Raw genomic sequence first — 21,405 nt, 5'->3', positions numbered from 1 at the left:
TCTGTGACATTTCATCTGATTAGATTCAAATTCAATATTTTAACCTGAAAATACATTTATGGAACTTGATTGTCAGCCAGGGTGGCAGCTCGAAATTTGATAAGGGTACCAGTTGTGCCTTTATTCAAATCATTAACAAGAATGTTAAATAGCACCAGAAGCACAGCTCCTTGGTGCACTCTGCTGGAGAATCAACTCTGTCAAGCTGACATTTAGACATAAATGACTACTCTTTGAAATCATACATTTCACCAATTCTGAGTCCTTTCAGTTAGAATATTATCTAGTCCAAATTGTTCCATTTTCTTTGGTGAGAACAATCTGAGGTACTTTATCAAACAATTTCCTAAAATCCAGGTAAGATAAATTTATACTATTCTCCTAATATAAACAACCTGTCAAAAAAGGAACATTTTGGTTCATCTAATACAACCTACTGAGGATGAAACAATAGGAGGTCTTTGTGGTCACCAATTCCTTTTCCACCATGAAGATATTTACATCTAATGCTCTCACATCTGTTGTAATCAATGAGGAGGTAGAGAAAGTCTATGTGTAATCCGATAAGGCCCAACAAGTTAATCTATATATAATGAATCCTCAGTTAACATTAATGCAAAAGTAGACATCAGATAGTAAAGGGAAAAACTCCAAAACTTTAATAATATGTTCTAGAATTTTGCATAGAATCAAAGTCAAGTACACTAGCCTATAATCTGAATTGTTCTATCCACCACCCCCAACATATATAAAGTGCAAGTTCAAGATAGTGCTGTTCTACAGTCCTGCATTTCCTCTCCTGAACTCCACAATTTTCCTAATATCACTGATAGCATCTCAGCAATCAAAGCACTCAGGCTTTTTTTTTTTTATTTTCCCTTCTGTAAATGGAGGGTATATTTCATTTGAGTCAGATGATTAGAATTCATCAAATGAGGGTCAGTGCTTTCTTACTATCTCCTTACTCTTCTTGGATACCAACTCCCTAAAAGCCATTTGTATCCTGTCCTTCTAATTTACAGTCATCTTCTTTAAAGGAAAAACAAAACAAAAAAGACGCCAAGTTGCGTAGGCAGCTCTGTTTTCTTTCTGAGGTCAGTTATCTGTCGTTTTCTCATCCACAATAAAAATGCTGTCCTATCCTTTTTTTATATCCTTTAATATAGCTTAAAACCTCCAGTTTTGGTTTTACGTTTATTTTTTTCCAGCTTCAGCTCACACTTAACTTAAGAATTTGGTGCTATTCTTAACATACCATACTTTTGCATTCATCCCCTATCTGCCTTTGTTTCCATTTTCTGTATATTTCAGAAATGCTTAGATAGTTAGATATAAAACAAATAAATTGGTTTCCCTTATGTCTACAATTCTCTCTTTAGATAATTCCCATATCCTATTCAATGGATTAGTTCCTTTTTTTGTCTTCAGAATTTAAATCTTGAAAGTTTCTCATTCTCTCTGGGTAGACTTCCTTTGTGAAATTTTAGCCTATAAAAGTCTACCTACCCTTCCTCTAAATTCAATGAAATATGTTCTTCCAAAATCTAGGGAATGTCTCTAACATTATCCTTTTTGATCACAAACTTGAAGTAGAGGTGGTCATTTTTCTTCAAAGTTTCCATCATTTTTTAATTCAATAAAGTTTTGGAATCGAATTCCCCCTTGTTATCCCAAAGGCAGCAACTAAAGTTTTTAGGGGGCCCTTTTCTTACCACAGTGCTCATGATGACTATTTATAAAAAGGCCACTATGAATATAACTGCATCACACGTTCCCACATCTGTTGTAACAAATGAGGAGTTAGAGAAATTCTATGTGTAATCAGATAAGACCCAAAAAGTTAATCTACATATACCTGAATCCTCAGTAACATTAAGGCAAAAGTAGCCATAGGAAGAACAAAGGAGCAAAAACAACAACTTGGTTCGTGAGTAAGAAATGAAAGATGCCAAAGGCTCATGGAATATACAGAAGGCTTATGCCCATATAGAAAAATTACTTCCTTCAAGCAAAAAGTCAGGAAGGGGATATACCTAATAACGTATTAAAAAGTGAAATGATATATTTTAAAAGACATAAAATGGCTAGACTCTTATATGAAAGCAATTTCCAAATCAGTTTTCTTTTCATAGTTAAATGTCTGTAGATTTGAAAAAAATGACAAAGAAAATATAAGGCATGTAGTTAGGGCAACCGCAAAGATATCTCTTAACCAGCTATCAGTGCCTCAAAATAAGAAAGACAAAAGAGCAGATATTAACATGGCTCATTTCCTAAAGATGTTTAACTGATGGAAATAAATCACCACAATCAGGAGAATTAAAAAAAAACCCTAAGAACTATTTTATCTAATGAAGAGTTGACCATCTTGCTAAACTGGGAGATCATCTAACCAGTGGTAAAATCAGTTGCCTCAGAAAAAGGCAGAAACCAATAAACAGCACAATAAGTTTCCAGAAAATCTGGCATGAGATAATGAAAACAGAACAACCTTTGAGCATTTAGGAATGAAATTAGAATGTCAATATCAGAACTACACATTAAATATCTGTTAAGATTACCAAAATACATATATCCATCAATGACAGTAGAGCCACCATATTGAGATAATAGAGGCCACAGTGATATGCTTTATGATGATGTAGATCTAGAGCTAAATATAAGAAAGATAGCTAGACTAAACCAGGGTTAAATTGTGCAAGAAAATTCTGGACATGTCTCATTTGAAGATCATTAAAAATATAGGATAAAGGAGGAGAGGGTCCAAGACAATTGTGGGAAAAGATTACAGATCTTGCTCTTTCTGGAAAAGGGGAATGGAAAGAACATCAATAAGTACTAACCCCATGCCTTCTTTATACTTGTATTTAAGATATACTTAAAGCAAGGTAGCAGGGAAAAAGACAAGCTTTCACAAATGATATTCTGTAGCAGGACTAGCCACATATTTGCAGTCACACAAAGAATGCTTATTTGTTAAATACTGGAAAGGGAAATCATGCTAAAGATAGCTTGGGATAGTGGATAATGGGTTTCCAAATAAGGCAAACACAGGTTCTGCTTCTGAAAAATACTGCCTATGGGGCTCAGTACAAGGCACTTGATCAGTGTTCTAGGCTACTCCTTAAGATTACAAATCACACAGGAAGTGTCTCTGCTCTGGTGGAGAAGTTCTTTACTTTGGAGTGCTCTATATTAAGGAAGTTACCAGCCAGGCTTGTATTCTTATTTTTTTATGGAATATCTTCTCTTGACCTGTTTATAACCGTAAAGCATTTATCAATTTGTGAATGGTTTTTATAAATTTGAATAATTTCCTTACATGTCTTGAAAACATAACCTTTATTACAGAAATTTGCCATAAAGATTTTTCCTAGTTATTTTTCCCCCTTTTGGTCATAGCTTTATTAGGTTTGTTTATGTAAAATCTTTTAAAACTATATAATCAATATTATCCACTTTATCTTTTGTGACCCTCTCTATCCTTTGGTTATAAATTTTTCTTCCATTCACAGACATGTTGATTATTTTTAACATATTTCTCTTGCTTATTTATTATTTTTATATGGCTTTTTTATATGGCTTTTATATTTAAGCCATGCATTCACTTTGAATCTATCTTAATATAAGGTGTGAGTATTATTCTAAATAAACTTTCTTCCATACTGCTGCCCAATTTTCCCAAGTGTTTTTATTATGTAGTGAGTCCTTATCCCAGTAGCTAGAGGTCTTATGATTATGAAAATACTAAATGGTTTAGATATGTTTTGGATTTTTGGTATGTTATATATCTAATAGGTTCCAAAATTCATTCACTTTACATTTTAATCAGAAATGAACTATTCTAGGGGGCAGCTGGGTAGCTCAGTGGATTGAGAGCCAGGCGTAAAGACAGGAGGTCCTTTGTTCAAATCTGGCTTCAGACACTTCCAAGCTGTGTGACCCTGGGCAAGTCACTAAACCCCCATTGGCTAGCCCTTATCACTCTTTTGCCTTGAAACCAATACAGTGTTAATTCCAAGATGGAAGGTGAAGGTTTTTATTAAAAAAAAAAAAAAGAACTGTTCTAATTTGTAGTATAATTTGAGATCTGAAATCATTGGATTCAATGACTATGCATGATTTTGGAGTAACAATGATGACTACATACTATCTACTTGCTAACATACATACAAATATGATAGAAAATATGTATACAAACATATTTCATGAGGTGTGTATGTATAGATAGATGGATGGATGGAGAGTATATGTGGTTACATATGGCTACATATATGTTTATGTATACATATATATATATATATATATACATACACACACACACACACACATACCTGAGGAAATTTATTCTGCTTTACTGTATATTTGTTACAAGGGTCTTTTTCCCTCTGATGCAGTAGGTTTGGGAGAGAGAAAATAAATATCTATTCATTAAAAACACTTAAAAATAGAGGGTTTGGGGGGTGCTACAGATATGGAATGTCATATTTATTTTCAGAGGAGGTCACTGTACTGCTAGTTTTGCTTAATTGTTTTGTTTTGGTTCAAAAGAGCTCTCATGGGGTGGGGATAATTTGAAAATGTTTGCTCTGGTTTTGCAAAAACAAATATGTCAATAAAAACTATTAAAAGGAAGCAGTAAGGAAAGCAGTCCCAGTTTGGGGAAGATGATATTTTGTTGTTGTTGTGGAAGTGTGGCTAGGTGGTGCAGCAGAGAGAGTGCCAGACCTCACCTTCCTGAGTTCAAATCTAGCCTCAGACATTTACTAGCTATGTGACCTTGGATGAATCAATTAAGCCTGTTTGCCTCCATTTTCTCTTCTGTAAAATGAGCAGGAGAAGGGAATGGCACTCTAGTATATTTGCCAGGAAATCTCCAAATGGACTCACAAAGAGTCAGTCAAGATTGTAAACAACTCAACAAAAGAAGGAAATCAGTCCAGGTTTGGAGTAGGTGGTATACCTAATGGCAAAGAAGTATTAGTCCTGAGGTACAAAAAGTAAATCAATCAAAACTTTGAGAAAATAAGTAACAATTCCATTAATAGAAATATATAAGTATGGAGAGGATCTTTCTTGGTAGCAGTTTGTTTTAGTCACATTGAGTTTGAGGCAATGATAGAATACCATGTAACACTGGCTGTTAGAAATGTGGATGAAGTCAGGACTAGAAATCTAAATTTGGAAGACTTCCCCATGGAGATCAAATCTGAAGCTAAGGGGAAGGGATGTGATGGACAAGAAGGAGAGGTGCATAAGAGCAAAGACAACTGTGAAGAACATCTAGGGAATGGAGGTAGAAGAGGAAGTAAAATAGGAGAGATTGGCTGGAAGGAAGAAGAACTGAGATCATATAACATTGCAAAAGCCCGATGAGTCAGGATGAAGATGCAGAGTCAAGGAAGAAACCTTTGGAGAGGTAGAAAGAGAACTAAGAAGAGTGGTAGCTATAAAGAAATGGGAGGAGAAATTATTTACATGCTGGAGTTAGCTGGTGGGATCAAAGACTAATTAGAGCTCTGAAATTCTCATCATATCCATACAGTGGCAAGATAAGGAAGAGGTGGAAACTTTACCTCCTATGGTTGGCCCTCCAATGAATAATGGATTTCCAGGGATTTAAGTCCTGGAAACCAGCCTAAGTGAGATTGATTTCTTCCTTCGGTGTAGTACTCTGTGCTAAAGTAACACACTTGAAAAATTGCCACAGTGCTAAAAAGATAGACAGTAGGTAAAGAGCCATAGTTTCAGTAAGGGAAATAGGTGAAATACTGAATAGGCTCCAGTTGATGATTTGAAAACCATGAACAATTTTATTCCTTCTCTCCACTCCCACCTCCTGTCACCACATATCACTTAGTCTGGTATCATGGCCAAAATTCCCACTATCAAAATGATTAGTAAGTTAAGGCATTATCTCTAATGTCTCCAAATGCTAGAATACAAATATGTTACACGGAAGGGTCTTTTGGTACCCATTCAGGAGCTCCCTGAAATAATGGTGCAAAGGACAGGTAAATAATGATCAGTAAAACGGATGCCAGTAGTGGTATTGCATTGCTTTAATCTCTACTACAGAGGGAGGCTGAGGCTCCCATACCATTAATGTTTGCAAGGACTGAGCTAACATATCCATAGTGAGTCCAGTATAAATATGGTAGGCTTCCTTTCATGAACATAGGAGCACCAGGATGCTAAGAGAAGGGTGATCCTGCCCAGGTCGTGCTGATCAGCATTGAAATCAGGAGCTTGGCTGGGCACTATACTTCCAGACTAGAGAAGACAAGGAAATTCTGTTTCAAAGAAAAAGAGTAGAGAAAACATCTAGACCATGGACCATTGCCTCAGAAGATAGGCCTTGTTGAGGCACATGGAGTTCAAGATAAAGGAAAAGGTAAGGCTCTTAGTGCTTGGGAAGAGCACCATAAAATTACATATGGAAGGAAGGGAAGAGAGTCAGAGACAAACTTCATTGAATTCAGAATTGGGCATTGGGTACAACTGTAAAGATTAAAATTTTGGGGAAGCTGAGGCAGGTAGAAATTAGTTTCTCCCTGCAAGGAGTATTATATTTTTTAGAGGTTTATTAAAGGTTAAGGATTAAAGAAAATACAGAATAAGAAAAACACGTGCCTAGGCCAGAGGCCTAGACAAGATAACCTCACATCATGAAAGAGATGCGTCTACTCCAAAAAGGAAGTCCAAAAGAGGCAGAGCCTATTCACAACCAGGTTTAAATACCCCATCTCGCTCTCGGCCCAGGTGAGATTACAAAGCATTCTGGGGAAGTGGAGCAAAGGCTTGTGGGGATTGAAGTACTGGATTTGAGTCTATTTTTACACAGCCTGATTAGATAAAGATTAAAAAATCCAGGGCATCTACCCCTTTTACCTTGTGAAGGTGCTGCCATTTTTTAAAAAAAATCTCTTATGGGCACTGAGCTCTCTTTCCACTGGTAAGAACTGATTAAAAATGTAATGGTTGCATTTGTGTGCTTTAAACTGAAGACAGGGTGTTTGTCAGTCAAAGAAATGGAAATAACAATGAGTAGAATTTGTAATATATATATATATATATATATATATATATATATATATACCCAGAAAGTAGAGAATTATTGTTTTGCCTTTCAGAAATGGAGGAAACCTAATGGACCTTTAAAAGTACTTCTTATTTGGTTCATACAATTCAAAATTCCACAGAAAGAATGTATGTCAAATAATGCCAAAACCATCATCTCTGTGACAAGCCCAGAGAACATTCCTGCTTTAGGAATTCTGGGGCTCTCATCTTTATTATAATATTAGATTCAGAAGAATCATTTCAGCAGTGGTATTAAGGGCTTTCTTTGCAGCCAGTAATATGTAACCTAAGTCTACTGGGTGGGGGCCTATGTATTTTTAATAGCACCTGGCTTACTTCTGTAGTACATCATTGGTGTAAATTTAATTTGAGGAATTTATTTAAGAATTCATTCTTATGTTCTCTCAGTCCCTTTAAGAGTTTGTTTTTCCTATCATTTCTGATGGTATGCTCTATTAGACTTTAGAAGTAGTGAATTTTAGTGATTATCTTCAGTTTAGAAAGATGAAGAAAATGAGGACCAGCATCCTGGATAATGTACCAAACCTCGAGTTAGGAAGATAAGTTCCAATCGTGCCTCAGAAAAATACAAACTTTTTTAAAAATTTAATTTAATTTTTATTTTTTCCCATAGTTCCATGATTATTGTCTCCCTACTCTATTTCCTCCCCTGCCATCTCAGAACTGATAAGCAGTTTCACTGGGATATACATATATTATCACTCAAATCCTATTTTCATATTATTCATTTTTGTAACAGAGTAATCTTTTAAAATCAAAACCCCAAATCATATACCCATATAAACAAATAGTAAATGATATGTTTTCTTCAGGAACATACAAACTTTTGTTGCTGGACAACTCACTAAACCTCTTCCTGCCTTAAATTCCTCATCTATACGAAGAGGATAATAAAAGCACCTAGTGTGTGTAAAATTCTTTACAAACTTTAAAGAACTCTATAAAATGTAATTATTATTATGAGGGCTATCCTTTTCCAGAATTGAGAGAATTAATTGTATCCACATGAATTTAAGAATCAATCAATGGCTCATACCATCTATTTTCACATAAATGATTTGCAGAAAAACAAAGGATAAAACATATGGCAGTCCATGAAGCAATCAGTGCTCTTGAGATGGAATCAAATTGTTTCTCTCAATTGTTCCACCAAGCCAATTCCATTTTGTAACCAGCTTTCATTCTATTTCCTGAGATTCCAGTCTTGCTTCATGACAAATGCTGGCTTTATGGTCAAGTCAATGGAAAAGTCAGAGTCAAACTCAAAGAGAAACAGGGGCTACTAAAACATATGTAAGGATTCCTGGAGGCAGCATATGGACACATTTGTGTATTCCCTTTTTAATTAATTAATTTTGTAGCATATTTCCCAATTACATTATAATCTGATTAATTCCTTACTTTAAAGCATTGTGGGTCACATTTGGGGGAGTCCTATTCCTTTCCTTACTTGAAACCCTTGATCTGAGCAAGGAACAGGTACAGAGCACAGTAGATAGAGCTTCTAGCTCTAGAATTAATATTGATTGACCTCATGCAGAGCTGCTTTCTTTTTCTTCCTCATTTGTAAAATAAGGTGGTTGGCCTAAATAGATTTCAAGGTGCCTTCTGGTCCTAAAATTTTAAAAAATCTACATGAAAAGTGTAAAAGTCTTTTACTCTTAAATGGTCAATTCAGAAGAAAAATTCTTAAAAGTCTAGGGCTTCCTCAACTATAAATGCAGACAGAGTTAACTTTAAAGATGTTTTCACCTACTAAGGAACTTGGTAGATGCACTAACCTGAATCAGCATTTTTCCAGTTGTAGCACTGGTTAGCTTTTGGCAACACTCATCCCATGAAGTCCCTTCACTTTTCATTCTGGTGTGGGAATCATGCCAGCCCATATTATATAATGCCTTTTATTTGGCCAGATCTGAATGTGCTTTACACAACCAAAGACAAACTCTCGCTCCTGGCTGTTGGATGGCTCAGTAGGTTTCTGTGTGACATGCCTTATTCATATATTGATGCTTCACTGGTCACAGTGCTGAATGGGGAAATGATCCTAGCCCTCTTGCACATGTGGTATTATTTAGCTACAAAAATAAACTCTAATCCCAAATAGCTCATCTAAGTGCCACCTGTCACCCCCACTTTATATTAAGGAACTCTTTACATCCTCAAATCACCAAATGAAGATAGAAATAATGCGTCCCAAATAGGAAGATTGCATGGGGCGGTGTCGAAGGATGTCATCTTTTGTGATAAAGCCATATGAAAAAATGTTTCATAACACTGGGAGCAGATTCAACAGTGATCTATGACTTTCAGTTCACAGAGAATGTTGAAAATGTTTTAAATACCAATCAGTGCTCAGCCTTGCATAAAGCACACAGCACAATTATTGTCCTGAGCTCTAAACTCATCCAAATTTCATATATTTCACCCAAGTTCATATATGTTAGCATCAGGAAGCAGTATTATTGGATTCTGAAAAATCCTTTAGAAAATAAGGGCCCTTTAGTTGTTGGATGTCTAAGGCACAGCTGATGTCTATTCAAATGAGTACTAATTATTAACCCAGAAAGTGAAGTCTCATTTGTTAGGGTGACTCTAATAATTAATTTTGTTTCAAAAGAGGAAAATATTATTGATCATCTCTTACCAAAAAGCATAGATTCTTAAAAAAAAACAAACTTACCTTCCATCTTGTGTAGAACCAACACTGTGTATTGGTTCCAAAGCAGAAGAGTGGTAAGGGCTAGGCAAAGGGGGTCAAGTGACTTGTCCAGCGTCACACAGCTAGGAAGTGTCTGAGGTCATATTTGAACCCAGGACCAGGCCTGACTCTCAACCCACTGAGCCACCTAGCTGCTCCCCAAAAGGCATAGATTCTTGATGCCAACTTAAGACAATTTTCAAACCATTAGCATGATCATTAATTAAGTCTTTCAAATGGGAAGAAACTCCATTGACTTACAACTTAAACTTGATTGCTTTAAAACAGAGCCATCCAAAAACATGCCAATACACTATGGACATAGGGGTACTTACAAATCAAAGACTAAGTAATGGAATCCTTCTTCGGATATGCTGTCATGGAGTCTCACTGTCAAGGAGAAAAGGAGAAAGAAGTTTATGTTATCTGTCAATGAGACCATCATTACCCAAGGGAGAAATGTTTAAATCATCTCTGCTTCATTCTTTTCCTTCACTCCATGTAATCAATCTCTTATCAACTTGATTCTTTCTTTTTAAAAAATTTTTTTGAATTGAAAAATGTAATTTAGAATATTTTTCCATGGTTACGTGATTCATGTTCTTTCCCTCCCCAGCCACCACCCCATAGCCAACAAGCAATTCCACAAAGAAAAGATGAAACTCTTCGTTTCAAAAGTCTTTATTTTATTCTTATGTCTGGGGACCTAATTTTGTTAACACAGTTAATTTAACAATATGCCTTCTCCATATCAAATGCTAAAATACTCACTAACACCTTCTAAGTACCAGAGTTTCCTAACAGAAAGCAAATCATATTTCCACTCAACTCAGGTGCACTTCTACCATGAAGCTAAATGACTTGCCCAAGACCAAAGAAATTGATGCTTCATTCAGTTTCAGAGTCTACTGTTTCTGGTTTAGAATTTGGATCTGGTTGAGAAAAAGGTATTATCAATATTCTCACTAAAAATAATAATAAAAATAATACTATACAGAATTTTATCATTTAAAATATTTTATTCTCTATAAATATTTGAGACAAGCAGTGTAATTACTGTTATCTCCATGTTATAGATGAGGAGCTGAGATTATGATTTATATCCAACAATGGTATCCCAAATGAAGGGCAGAGATTTATACTGAATATTGATCCCATAATGGGCATCTAGGTCCACAGCCACATAGCTGTGTTGGAATAGGGCCTTGAATCAAGGTCTTCTGGTTCAAGAGTTTTTTTTTTTTTTACTACATAATGCTGCCCAAATTAACAGTCACGTTAAGTGAATTCCTGTGTCTAATTCTCCCCTTCAATTTTAGCATCTAGTGATGCTCCCCAGGGAACTGGACAGAGGTGTGAGGGGAAAAAAGCAAAAAAAAAAAAAAACAAACAAAAATCTTTTTTCATTTCCACCTTGATTCCTTCCAGAGTTAGACTATTTGGGAACTGCTTTGTCCACTAGCTCAGTGACTCTTTTTTATGTTTCTAAGGTTATATGTCATTCAAGGAATATAAGATGTGTGACTGACTACAAGCAATGAGCCTGCTGCTTTTTATTTGGCATATGGAAGTCTAAGGGAAATCATTATAACATTATAAACAGTTTCAATGTTTTTCAACTTGGAATAATAATATATTTTAGGTTACTTGATCAGACTTTGGTTAGAAGCTATGGTGAATATACCAGTGTCATAGTTGACAGATGCCAATCAAATCATCAGTCCATTTTAGGCAATTGAATAAGCATTTACTAAGCCTCTACTACATGCCAAGCACCATGCTAAAGCACCTGGAATAAAGAGAAAGCCAAAAAACAGTCCCTGATCTCAAGACTTTTATATCTTAATAGATATAGATAGACAAATCTAATAAAGATAGGTAAATAGATATGTTTATACCATTAAGCTATTATATACATATTATATAAAATTAGCAACATATGTATACATATATATGAGATAAATTGCAGCTAATCTTTGAGGGAAGACACTATCATTAAAGGAGTTTGGGAAAGGTTTCTTGTAGAAAAGAGGATTTTAGTTGGGACTAGAAGGATGCCAGGAGTAAGAAATTGATTTAGGAGTTAAGTGATGTTGTTATTCAAATGACCTAATTCATAGTCCAGTCACTAAGCAGCCAGTAATAGAAATTTGTCTCAGCATAATGTGTCCCCCAAAGTAGATGTTTAACAAATGTTCACTGAATTGAAAAGAATCGAATTCATACTAATTTTTATAATATGTAAATATCAATATCTCATACTCCAAAGAAATTCTAAAAATGTGGGGTTAAATTAGAAGGATCTTCAATGACACAAGTAAAACCCAGTGGAATTGTATGTCGACTCCAGGCTGGGGGGGAAGAACATGAATCATGTAACCATGGAAAAAATTCTAAATTAATTAATTAAATAAAACATTTCTGCTCAAAAAATAAATAAAACAAAATAAAATAAATTAGAGGGATCTCTGTGAGAGGGAAACAAAACTAGCCTTCTCGCTTAATTTGTGTTATCAACATTTATTTTTGAGTCATTATTTTTGCTATTTGATTATAATTGGACAAACCTATAGGAATAACTTTTTTTGTTGACATGCAATAAATATTTCATATTCCTTATGTCATGAAAGAAGATCTATATTGCCCATGGAAGAAAAAACTCATGAAGGAAATAAAGTAAAAGATGGTGTGGTTCAATTTGCAATCAGTCGTTGATAGTTCCTACTATGGCTGTAGATAGCATTTTTCATTGTGAATCTCTTGGTATTGTCTTGAATCCTTGCTTTGCTTATAATAGTTTATTCCATCCTAGTTGATCATCATACAATATTTCTGTTAATGTATACAATGTTTCACTTTGCATCAGTTCATATGTCTTTCCATATATTTTTGAAATTATCCTGATCATAATTTTTTATTACACAATAATATTCCATTACAACCACATACTACAACTTGTTTAGCCATTCCCCAATTGATTAACATCCCCTTAATTTCCAACTCTTTTAGGCATATCTTTATTTTAGAAAATGAGTAACTTAAGGGATATAAAATGCTCTTATTTTCCATTTTCACATTAATAGTTCAAACACAATCAAATAAACATTGGTTTGCTTTAGAAGAAAAAAAATTAGTTTACTAGAATATATGTGAAATACTAATAAAAATATTTTCCAAAGATCTATTTTTTGCTTTCTATTTTAAGATATTAATTTAATAGTCAAATAACATCCTAAAGGCATCACTTTTCTTTTTCTGTCCTGTTCTCTATTATAACTTCAAGCTGCAATCTCTTATCAGCATTAGCTCTGCTTAGGGATACTGAGTAGAGCAAGAAAATCATTTATTTTCATTAAGACAGAAATTTCTGTTAGGGTAAAGAATGCTTTTAGAGGGAAAATACTTGTAAGGAGACTTGTAAACACAGTTTACAGATAATTAGAAAGTCAAAATATCATTGTTATAGATAAAATAATAGCACATTTGAAAAGTAATGACTCTGAACCAAATCTTAGAAGTTTAGTGGTTTTCCAGGAAAACATATTAAGAGAAGATGGAAAGATAATCTATAAATGATGAGACAATGAAAAGTAATGCTGAATAAATTGCATCCTGACTCAAGAAAAAAAAAGCAAAAAATCCATTCTTTTAGAGTGAAATGAGAACTGGATTTTGAGTGAAATTACCCAAGTTCACATTCCAGCTGTGCTATTTTCTTTTTGTCCGATTTTTGGCATATCATTTTAAATCTCTGGGCCTCAGTTTCCTTATACATGCAATAGAAAAGTTGGACTAGATAAACTCTATGGATCTTTCTATATCAACATTTTATGGAATCCTATGGAATAGCAATTAACATCTACATATAATCTGCATTAACTGATAAAGTGCTTTACCAAACTTCTTTTGTAAAACAAGAACCAAACTATGTATAGATAAAGCTAAGAAAGAGAACTACTGACTGATCTCACTAATTTATCTTTAATTATATTTAATTTATATATTATATTATAATTTATATTTATATTATATTTACATCTTTAAAAATCCTAGCAAAAATACCACAGCAAACTATTAAAAGTAGTTATAATATGCAGGCTAAATATATATCAGGGTTGTAGGCTAGTTAAAAATGAGCAAAGTAATTTGCATGATTAAGCACATAATATCACATGACCACATGTATAGATGCAGAAAAAGAACTTGATAGCATACAATACTCATTTATATTAAAAACCTTAATAATTTGTTCATTGATGGGGCATTTTAAAATAATAAAAATAACATACATCTAAAATGAAAAGTTGATATTATTTTCAATGGACTTTCCAACTAAGGATAGGAGTCAAACAAAGACTGGTCTCATTATTATTCAAAAGTTTTAGAAATCCTATTTTAGGAATAATAAAAAGCAATAAATTAAAAAGCATAAACATTATCAAATAAACAAAAGTGTTCTTTTTTGTAGACCCCCACAAAACAGCAAAGAAACTAACTGACAAATTAATAACATGGGCAAAATAGTAATATTCAAAAGAAATGCACAAAATCATTAATGTAATAACAGCAACAGAGTAATACATAGAAAATAAAAATCTTATCAAGGGGAAAAAGAGAACAAAGTGAAATCCTTAAAAACACATACACAAAATATATAAAATAATTTGGAGTCATGATACATTCAAGAATTCTACAAATATAATTATAAGACGTTTTCTTTAGGACTACAGAAGGAAAAATAATTAGAGGGGCATTTGCTCATGGCAGAATTATGCCAATATGACCAAAATGGCACTTTTGAAACTAATTTGTAATATTTGTGAAAAGTCAAATATACTACCAAAGAGTTTTATTATGAGATAAAGCTGCCCTGAAACCTAATTTTCTTTCCACAGCTTCCTTCTTTACCTCACTAGCCAACATAGGGTTAGATTCAGAATAAACCTTTCCTGCAACCTGACTAGTTCTACTTTCCCTAAAAACATTTTCCTGCTCATCTAGGAACATAAAAAAGGCAATCAAGTTTGAGTTTGTGCCTAGAGTTGGTGCCTAGGACTATACACAGCCATACTCTGATAGTCTATTGACCAGATGTGTTTCCAGATGGAGATTCTGGTGGAGGGGGGAAGTGGGGAGGAGAGGGATCATGCAGAGAGGCTAAGTGCTACTTTATCCTTGTTATCGACTCATGCTGTGTTAGGGCAAAGAAGTCTTCCTCTATTAAACTTCTGTTTTTAGACTGAATTGACTTCCTCTATTAAAGAGAGTACCTTCTTTTGTCCTAACCTGGAACTGAAATTAAGAAAGTGATGGAGATAAGAGTAACACATACAAAGGAATACTTGAGAAACTGGACAAATAACAACAAAATGCAACTGAAGGAATAATCAGAAACCCAAAGAAAATGATGTAAAAAAGCAGAAGTTAAGGGATATCAAAATAAATTATTAAGCAGTGATCAATAATATTATATTGATCAGAATAAAAATGTGGATCAACAAAATAAAATTGAATCACATAACTATAAAATCATGGGTATAAAGACTGAAGAGATCCTTGAGATTATATAGTCCAACTTCAATTGATAACCCTCAAAATATATATTACTGGAAGGAATAATGGACAGTAGGTTAGTAACAAGTCAGGCTTTTTATACATATGCCATACATACCAAATGGTAAATGATTTAAAAATTAAGTATTGGAAAGGCATAACTCATAAATACAATCAAGAATTGACATTATTAACCAAACAATGGATAGAAGTCATTACAAAAGACAAAACAGACTATTACTTCTGAAAAAATTAATTTATATCCCATTAGAATCAATGAGATATAACAAGGAGAGAAAATTGCTGAGTGGGAAAAAACTTTTATATCAAATATTACAGATAAATTTCATGCCCTATATATGGAGAATTCAAACACATTAAATTGTGGCATGCCTGAATAAATAAATGCTCAAAAGATATACACACATTTTAAAAAAGATTTCATTTACCATAGATTTTAAGAAAATGATAAAATCATTGATTTTGAACTGGAAAAAGTTTCGAAGATCATAAAGCCCAACAAATGTAGAAACTGTGGCTTATAAGAGCATTAAAAGGAGAGAAAAGATGATAGAACAAAGCCTGGGAGGGTTGTTGGGGGTGGGGGGGCTGTGTTGTCAAACACAATGGTTTTGCTTAATTTTTTTCTTTGTTTCCAGGGAGGTCTTTTGGTGAGGAGGGGGAAGAGGGAAGCAATGAATGACTGGTATGTTCCGGCAAAGACATTAATAAAATAGGGTTGCACAGTATCATGGGAATAGTGCTAGCTTAAATGTCAGGGACCTCAAGTTCAAATTCACCTGTCTCTGACACACACACTACCTGTGACCTTGGGTTATGTTGGATGCTGGAGGAGTCCCATAGCTATCCTGCTCTCAGATTTCACATCTCTAAAGAAGATTGTATTACATGTCCTATGAGGTGTATCCCATGTGTGGCTCTCTGATCCTATGATTTATGACTAATTAAAAAAATGATAATGATGGCAGCTGGGTGGCACAGTGGAGAGGAAGCCTCTGAGTTTGGAATCAGGAACTCATCTTCCTGAGTTCAAATCTGGCCTCAGACATTAACTAGTTGTTTAACTTTGGGCAAGTCACTTAACCCTGTTTTTCTTTGTTTCCTCATCTATAAAAAAATCTTTGCTAAGAAAACTCAAATTGAGGTCATGAAGAGCCAGTTACGACTGAAAGTACTCAACAACAATAATAAAACATAAGACAGTAATAAAACAATACTTAAACATATTAAAAAGAAAACTCAAAATAACAATAAAACAAAATAATAAAACTACAAAGCAATGTAAAATAATAAAAACAAAATAAAAATAAAAGTTATTTAAGAATGGGAATTATCAATTAAAGTTCACTTTGAGGACTTGAGCAGAGGGAAATCTAGGTGACTTTGGGGCAAAGAGTACTCAATATTTTTATCCATAGCATCTAGTTCACTAAATGACTACCAGTAATTGATAAGTTTAGCCTAAATGTGATATGGACCATTTTCCTATAATTATGAGACATAGTGTTTCCTAAAGAATGAGAAAAAAGAATTACGAATCTCACTGTAAGTAAAATATTAATATTAAAATAATTGTTTATATTGTGAATACAGGGACTAGGGGAAGAATAGATAATAATGAGGAGAAAAGCCAACATGGATGCTGTTTCCTAAACATTTTGCTATTAATCTTTATGCTAAATAAGCTAAAATCTATAGAGAAGTCATTAAGTAGTAATAAAGTATATATCACTGATTTACCTATGACTGTCCTTAAAAAAAAAAAAAAACAAAGGTCTCTGGGCATCTGCAGTTAGATGAAACATATCCCCCAGTTATGCTGAAAAAAATATTTTAAGCTTTGGGGAGAATTGTAATATAATTCTAAAACCAATTTTCCCATTTCAGTATCTGCTGTTGAAAAGAACACACCAATTACTAGTCTAGCTATAAGACAATTTATTTGTGCCTTTTGTCATTCAAACACATCCAAAGGATCATTTTCAAATACTTGGCCCTAGGAAAGAATATTAAATCAAATAGCTCTTAAAATATAAAATGCATTACAGAACCTTAAAGTTCATAGGAAGAGTACACTATATACTTCCTAACTTTTTTTTTCATTATGGCTTCATGTTTGGAATATATAAGAACCTTTAAGCTGCTGAAAGCCATTCTAGTTAGCTCAGCTTCACTGTTTACCATCAGTAAAATTACAAGGGCCAGCAGAAGGTAAAATAAGGAAGAAAAGAATGTAAGTGTACCTTCCCCTCTGTATACCTCCCCCCCTATTATGCTGCAATCTGGCTCACCAGGATCCCCTAACTGATATATCTCCCTTAGCCTGATCCTGGACCCTCAGCCTAGTCCTCCTTTGTCTTATCTAAACCAGTTAGCTTTCTAGGAATAAAGTTCTTTGATAAATTAATGTTCAGGGCTGTATTCATGACACCTTTATGTGTTACCCAGCCCCGAAATATTTGCATTTCAAAATAGAGCTTCCAGAGCCAACAAAGCTTTCATTTCCTTTCAAAGAGATACCTAAAGGACATCCACATTTGCAAGTCACATTACTAGACACATCCTCACCTGCAGTAAAGGAGAGTTGAAATCACCAAGTTTAACTCTACCTGTTATAAGCAAGTTGTTCAACTTCCAATAACTTTCTGCTCTTCTTTAGTCAATAAAGAAGTTGACTTAATGATCTCTAAGTTTTCTTTCACTTCTAAAACCTGAAATTTTATAAACATAACTCATTCTTCAAATGGAAGGAAAATGCTTCCATTTTCTGCATAAAGAAATAGTTGAGGGGTTGGTGCCATCTCACTTATCTTTACTCATAAATCTATTTGCATAATGTTTGCATGGGCAGCTTGGAGCAGTACATAGAGTACCAGTCATGAAGTAAGGAAGTTCATCTTTGTAAGTAAGGAATTCAAATTTGACTTTAGATACTAGCTAGTTGATCTTTCAGCAAGTCACTTAACTATTTGCCTCAGTTTCTTCATTTGTAAAAGGAGATGGAGAAGGAAATGGTAAACCACTCCAGGATCTTTGGGAGTCACAAAGAGTTAGACATGATTGAAATGGCTAACAGACCAACAATGTTTACATAAATATAAAACGCAGGATTTAAAAGATTTATCAGGTACCACACAAGATGTAGGAACCACACAAGGTACCACACAAGATGTAGGAACCAGTATCCTTGCCAAAGGGATTTCAATAACAGATATTTCTTCTAGAGAAAGCTTTCCTGCACCAAAAAGAGGCTTTTAGGATATAAGTTTACTTTCCCACGTTTCAGCCAAGTCTTAAATATTTATTTCAAGAATCCATTATTTCTATCACATGAATCAGTCCTCTACATATGCAGATTGCAGTTCCTCCAAATATAGGTCAATGGTCTCTAAGAGTTGTTATGACCAAGACTGTAGTGATGAACCTTTCTGTCATTAACTTAGGGTGATTCTCAGATAAAATACACACATTCCACAATTAAAGCCATACATTTACTTTAATTCTTTCCAGTTTGCCCGAATCTTCCAGAGCTTGATTGCATCTGACAAAAACTGCTAGAAGTCAGATTCATGTCTACATTTGATGGAACAGGACTTATTTATAATTAACAATGAGATTTTTACTTTTAAGATTGTGATGATGGATTATCTTCATACTCAAGTATTAAAACAAACACAACTGTGATTAAAAGTCATAGTACCATTGAACTGCAACTTCTGAACTTTTTTTTTCTCACTCTAAAAGACATATCTACTTCTGTGTCCTTCTCTTAAAGGAAGATCCTTTTGTCTTTAAGGCTCTGACTTTGATTGGTGAGTTAATTCCAAAGATTCCAGTTTAAGGAAACTTCTGGGTCAATCTCCTATTTGTGACTTCTCTTCTTTCTAAGGTGTGATCTCCTGAATCTCTAGGCTTTTCCATTTTTCTCTCCATCTCTACTTTTATATGGCATCTTCTTCCAATTAGATTGTAAGCTATTTTACTTTAAGAAGGCAGGGATATTCTTTATTTTTGTTTGTCTTCCTAGGATTTAGCACAGAACCTGGCAAACAGGATTTCATAAATATTTGCTGAATTTAATTTAGAAGGATTCTTCAGTGTATTCTAATCTAATCCCCTTCATTGTGATTACAAGAATGACTCATGGTTGTGATGGTTTTTGTGAAGCATATGGCAGTAGAGATCCAACTCTGGGAGGTCCTTGAGGAAAGGATACCCCAATTGGCTAGGTTCCCTGTACTTAGTAGGGAATGGAAAGCAATCCCACAAGAAGGGTAAGAACAGACGGGTTATAATCTGTATCCCTAGAGTGTATGCACATTTATCAGTGTGACCATAGATCTAAAGCAGTCGTAGTAATCTGTGGACAGGAAATCTAAATGATTTAGTGCTAGTAACAATGATTGACAGTTCAAATCCATTTTTAACTGCTAGTTCATTTACAAAGACAGAGAAGTCCACAGTGGACACTCAGATTGAGGAAGACTCCTGGCCTCAGATAATTCCTAGCTGTATGACCCTAGGAAAGTCACTTAAGTCCATTTTCTCATCTGTAAAATGAGCTGAAGGAAGAAACAACAAACCACTTCAGTACCTTTGCCAAGAAAACTCTAAATAGGGTCATGAAGAGTGGGGCATGACTGAAAACAAGTTGAAAAACAATTAATTTACAATTTAAAGGCTAGTCCTATATTTTGACTTGGGCCTTGTTATATCATTAAAAAATTTCTTCCAGAACAGAAATTCCTTTTTAGAAGAAAAATAAATACATGGAGAAAAATGATATGGAGGTAGCAGAATTCTGAAGCAGAATTCAGTCTATTATTGAAGGACAGGTTGCCAATGTTATCATAAGGTCAATAAAGAAATTCATGCAGAACAGATTGTACTAAGTGCCCATAATAGCTGTTTGCCAGGGCTTACCGATATCCCTTTTACAAAAAGAGGTAGTTTTCTCTTTTTTTAGGTTCCCTATGTACAAGGACAGAAAAATTTGGATTTGGTTCACAGTTGCAATGCAAATATGGTAGCTTGTAAATAAGATTCTTTTTATAGTCCCATCAGTAGTTAATTACAATTCGCAGCTACAGTAGGCTTTAGCCAGGCCAGGCTATACAACCTGCCAAGCCTCTCCCTAAAGCTGAATGCCAACACTGTGCTCATTATAAATCCAAATTTTTCCTCTCTTCCTTTTTGTTAGTCCAAAGACATTTCCAAAAACCAGATGTCACTACTCTAGAGAGAAATCATAGCTCAACCTTGACTTCATGTGGCATTTGGGCACTTAGATGGTCATCTCTAGAGAGAAATTATTTCAAATGGCAAATGATAAAAAGTATTTTGAGAATTAAAAATCAAGCTAAGTCTTGTGGAAAAGATGGGACCAAGTTAGTGAAGGAGACTTCCTGTTTGAGGAGAAAATTGGAATTTAGAATGCCTATTCTGGCCTAAATGGAAAGGTAGTATACAAAAAAAAATGTGTAATATACCAAAAAAAAAAGGGAAGAAAAGAAAAGATGACACAGTAGCTACTTTAGTTTTTCACAAGATGAAAAGCATGAAAAGCATTCAGGTAGATAAAATTCTTGGGGGGAAAATAGTACACCCTTTCTCTCTAAGGATGCTATAAATGTGGATTACTGCAACATCGGGACTACCTGAGAGGTACCTTGTTGTAGTAGATAGAAGGCTGAGCCTCAGAATCCTTAAGTTCAAATCCAGCCTCTGGCATATTCTGATTATGGAAGCCAACCTAAATCACATAATCTCTCATTGCTTCAGGAAATCCTCTAAAGCATGGAGGCATACAAAGAGCTGATGATTTATGTCTATGGAGGGATTTACCATATTGGAAAATCTATACAAAAAAATCAGAGGTCCAGACTTTTTCCCCATCTCATACCTACTCTGGCGTAGATAGAAAGACAGATAAATATAGAGATAAATGATAGATAAGAGATAGATGATAGCTGGATGGAGCAGATTTTACCTAATCTGAAACATCTTAAATGTATTCACATTAAGTA

The 21,405-nt window shown here is 34.3% G+C and overlaps 1 protein-coding gene across 9 annotated transcripts in view; it reads right to left on the bottom strand.

The window, feature by feature from the left end:
• The window catches only part of CAMK2D (calcium/calmodulin dependent protein kinase II delta), a 363,055-nt gene that overhangs the window by 144,920 nt on the left and 196,730 nt on the right, over nucleotides 1–21,405 (bottom strand). For all 9 annotated transcript variants that reach the window (XM_056803000.1, XM_056802996.1, XM_056802995.1 and 6 more), the window contains exon 4: nucleotides 10,141–10,195. In XM_056803000.1, the coding sequence (XP_056658978.1) occupies nucleotides 10,141–10,195 (55 nt within the window). The remainder of the gene's footprint in view (nucleotides 1–10,140; nucleotides 10,196–21,405) is intronic.

Source organism: Monodelphis domestica, chromosome 6 (genome assembly GCF_027887165.1).
Source record: "Monodelphis domestica isolate mMonDom1 chromosome 6, mMonDom1.pri, whole genome shotgun sequence".
NCBI lineage: Eukaryota > Metazoa > Chordata > Mammalia > Didelphimorphia > Didelphidae > Monodelphis > Monodelphis domestica.
The sequence above is the reverse complement of the archived record's forward strand: the minus strand, read 5'-3'. Positions and strand labels throughout refer to the sequence as shown.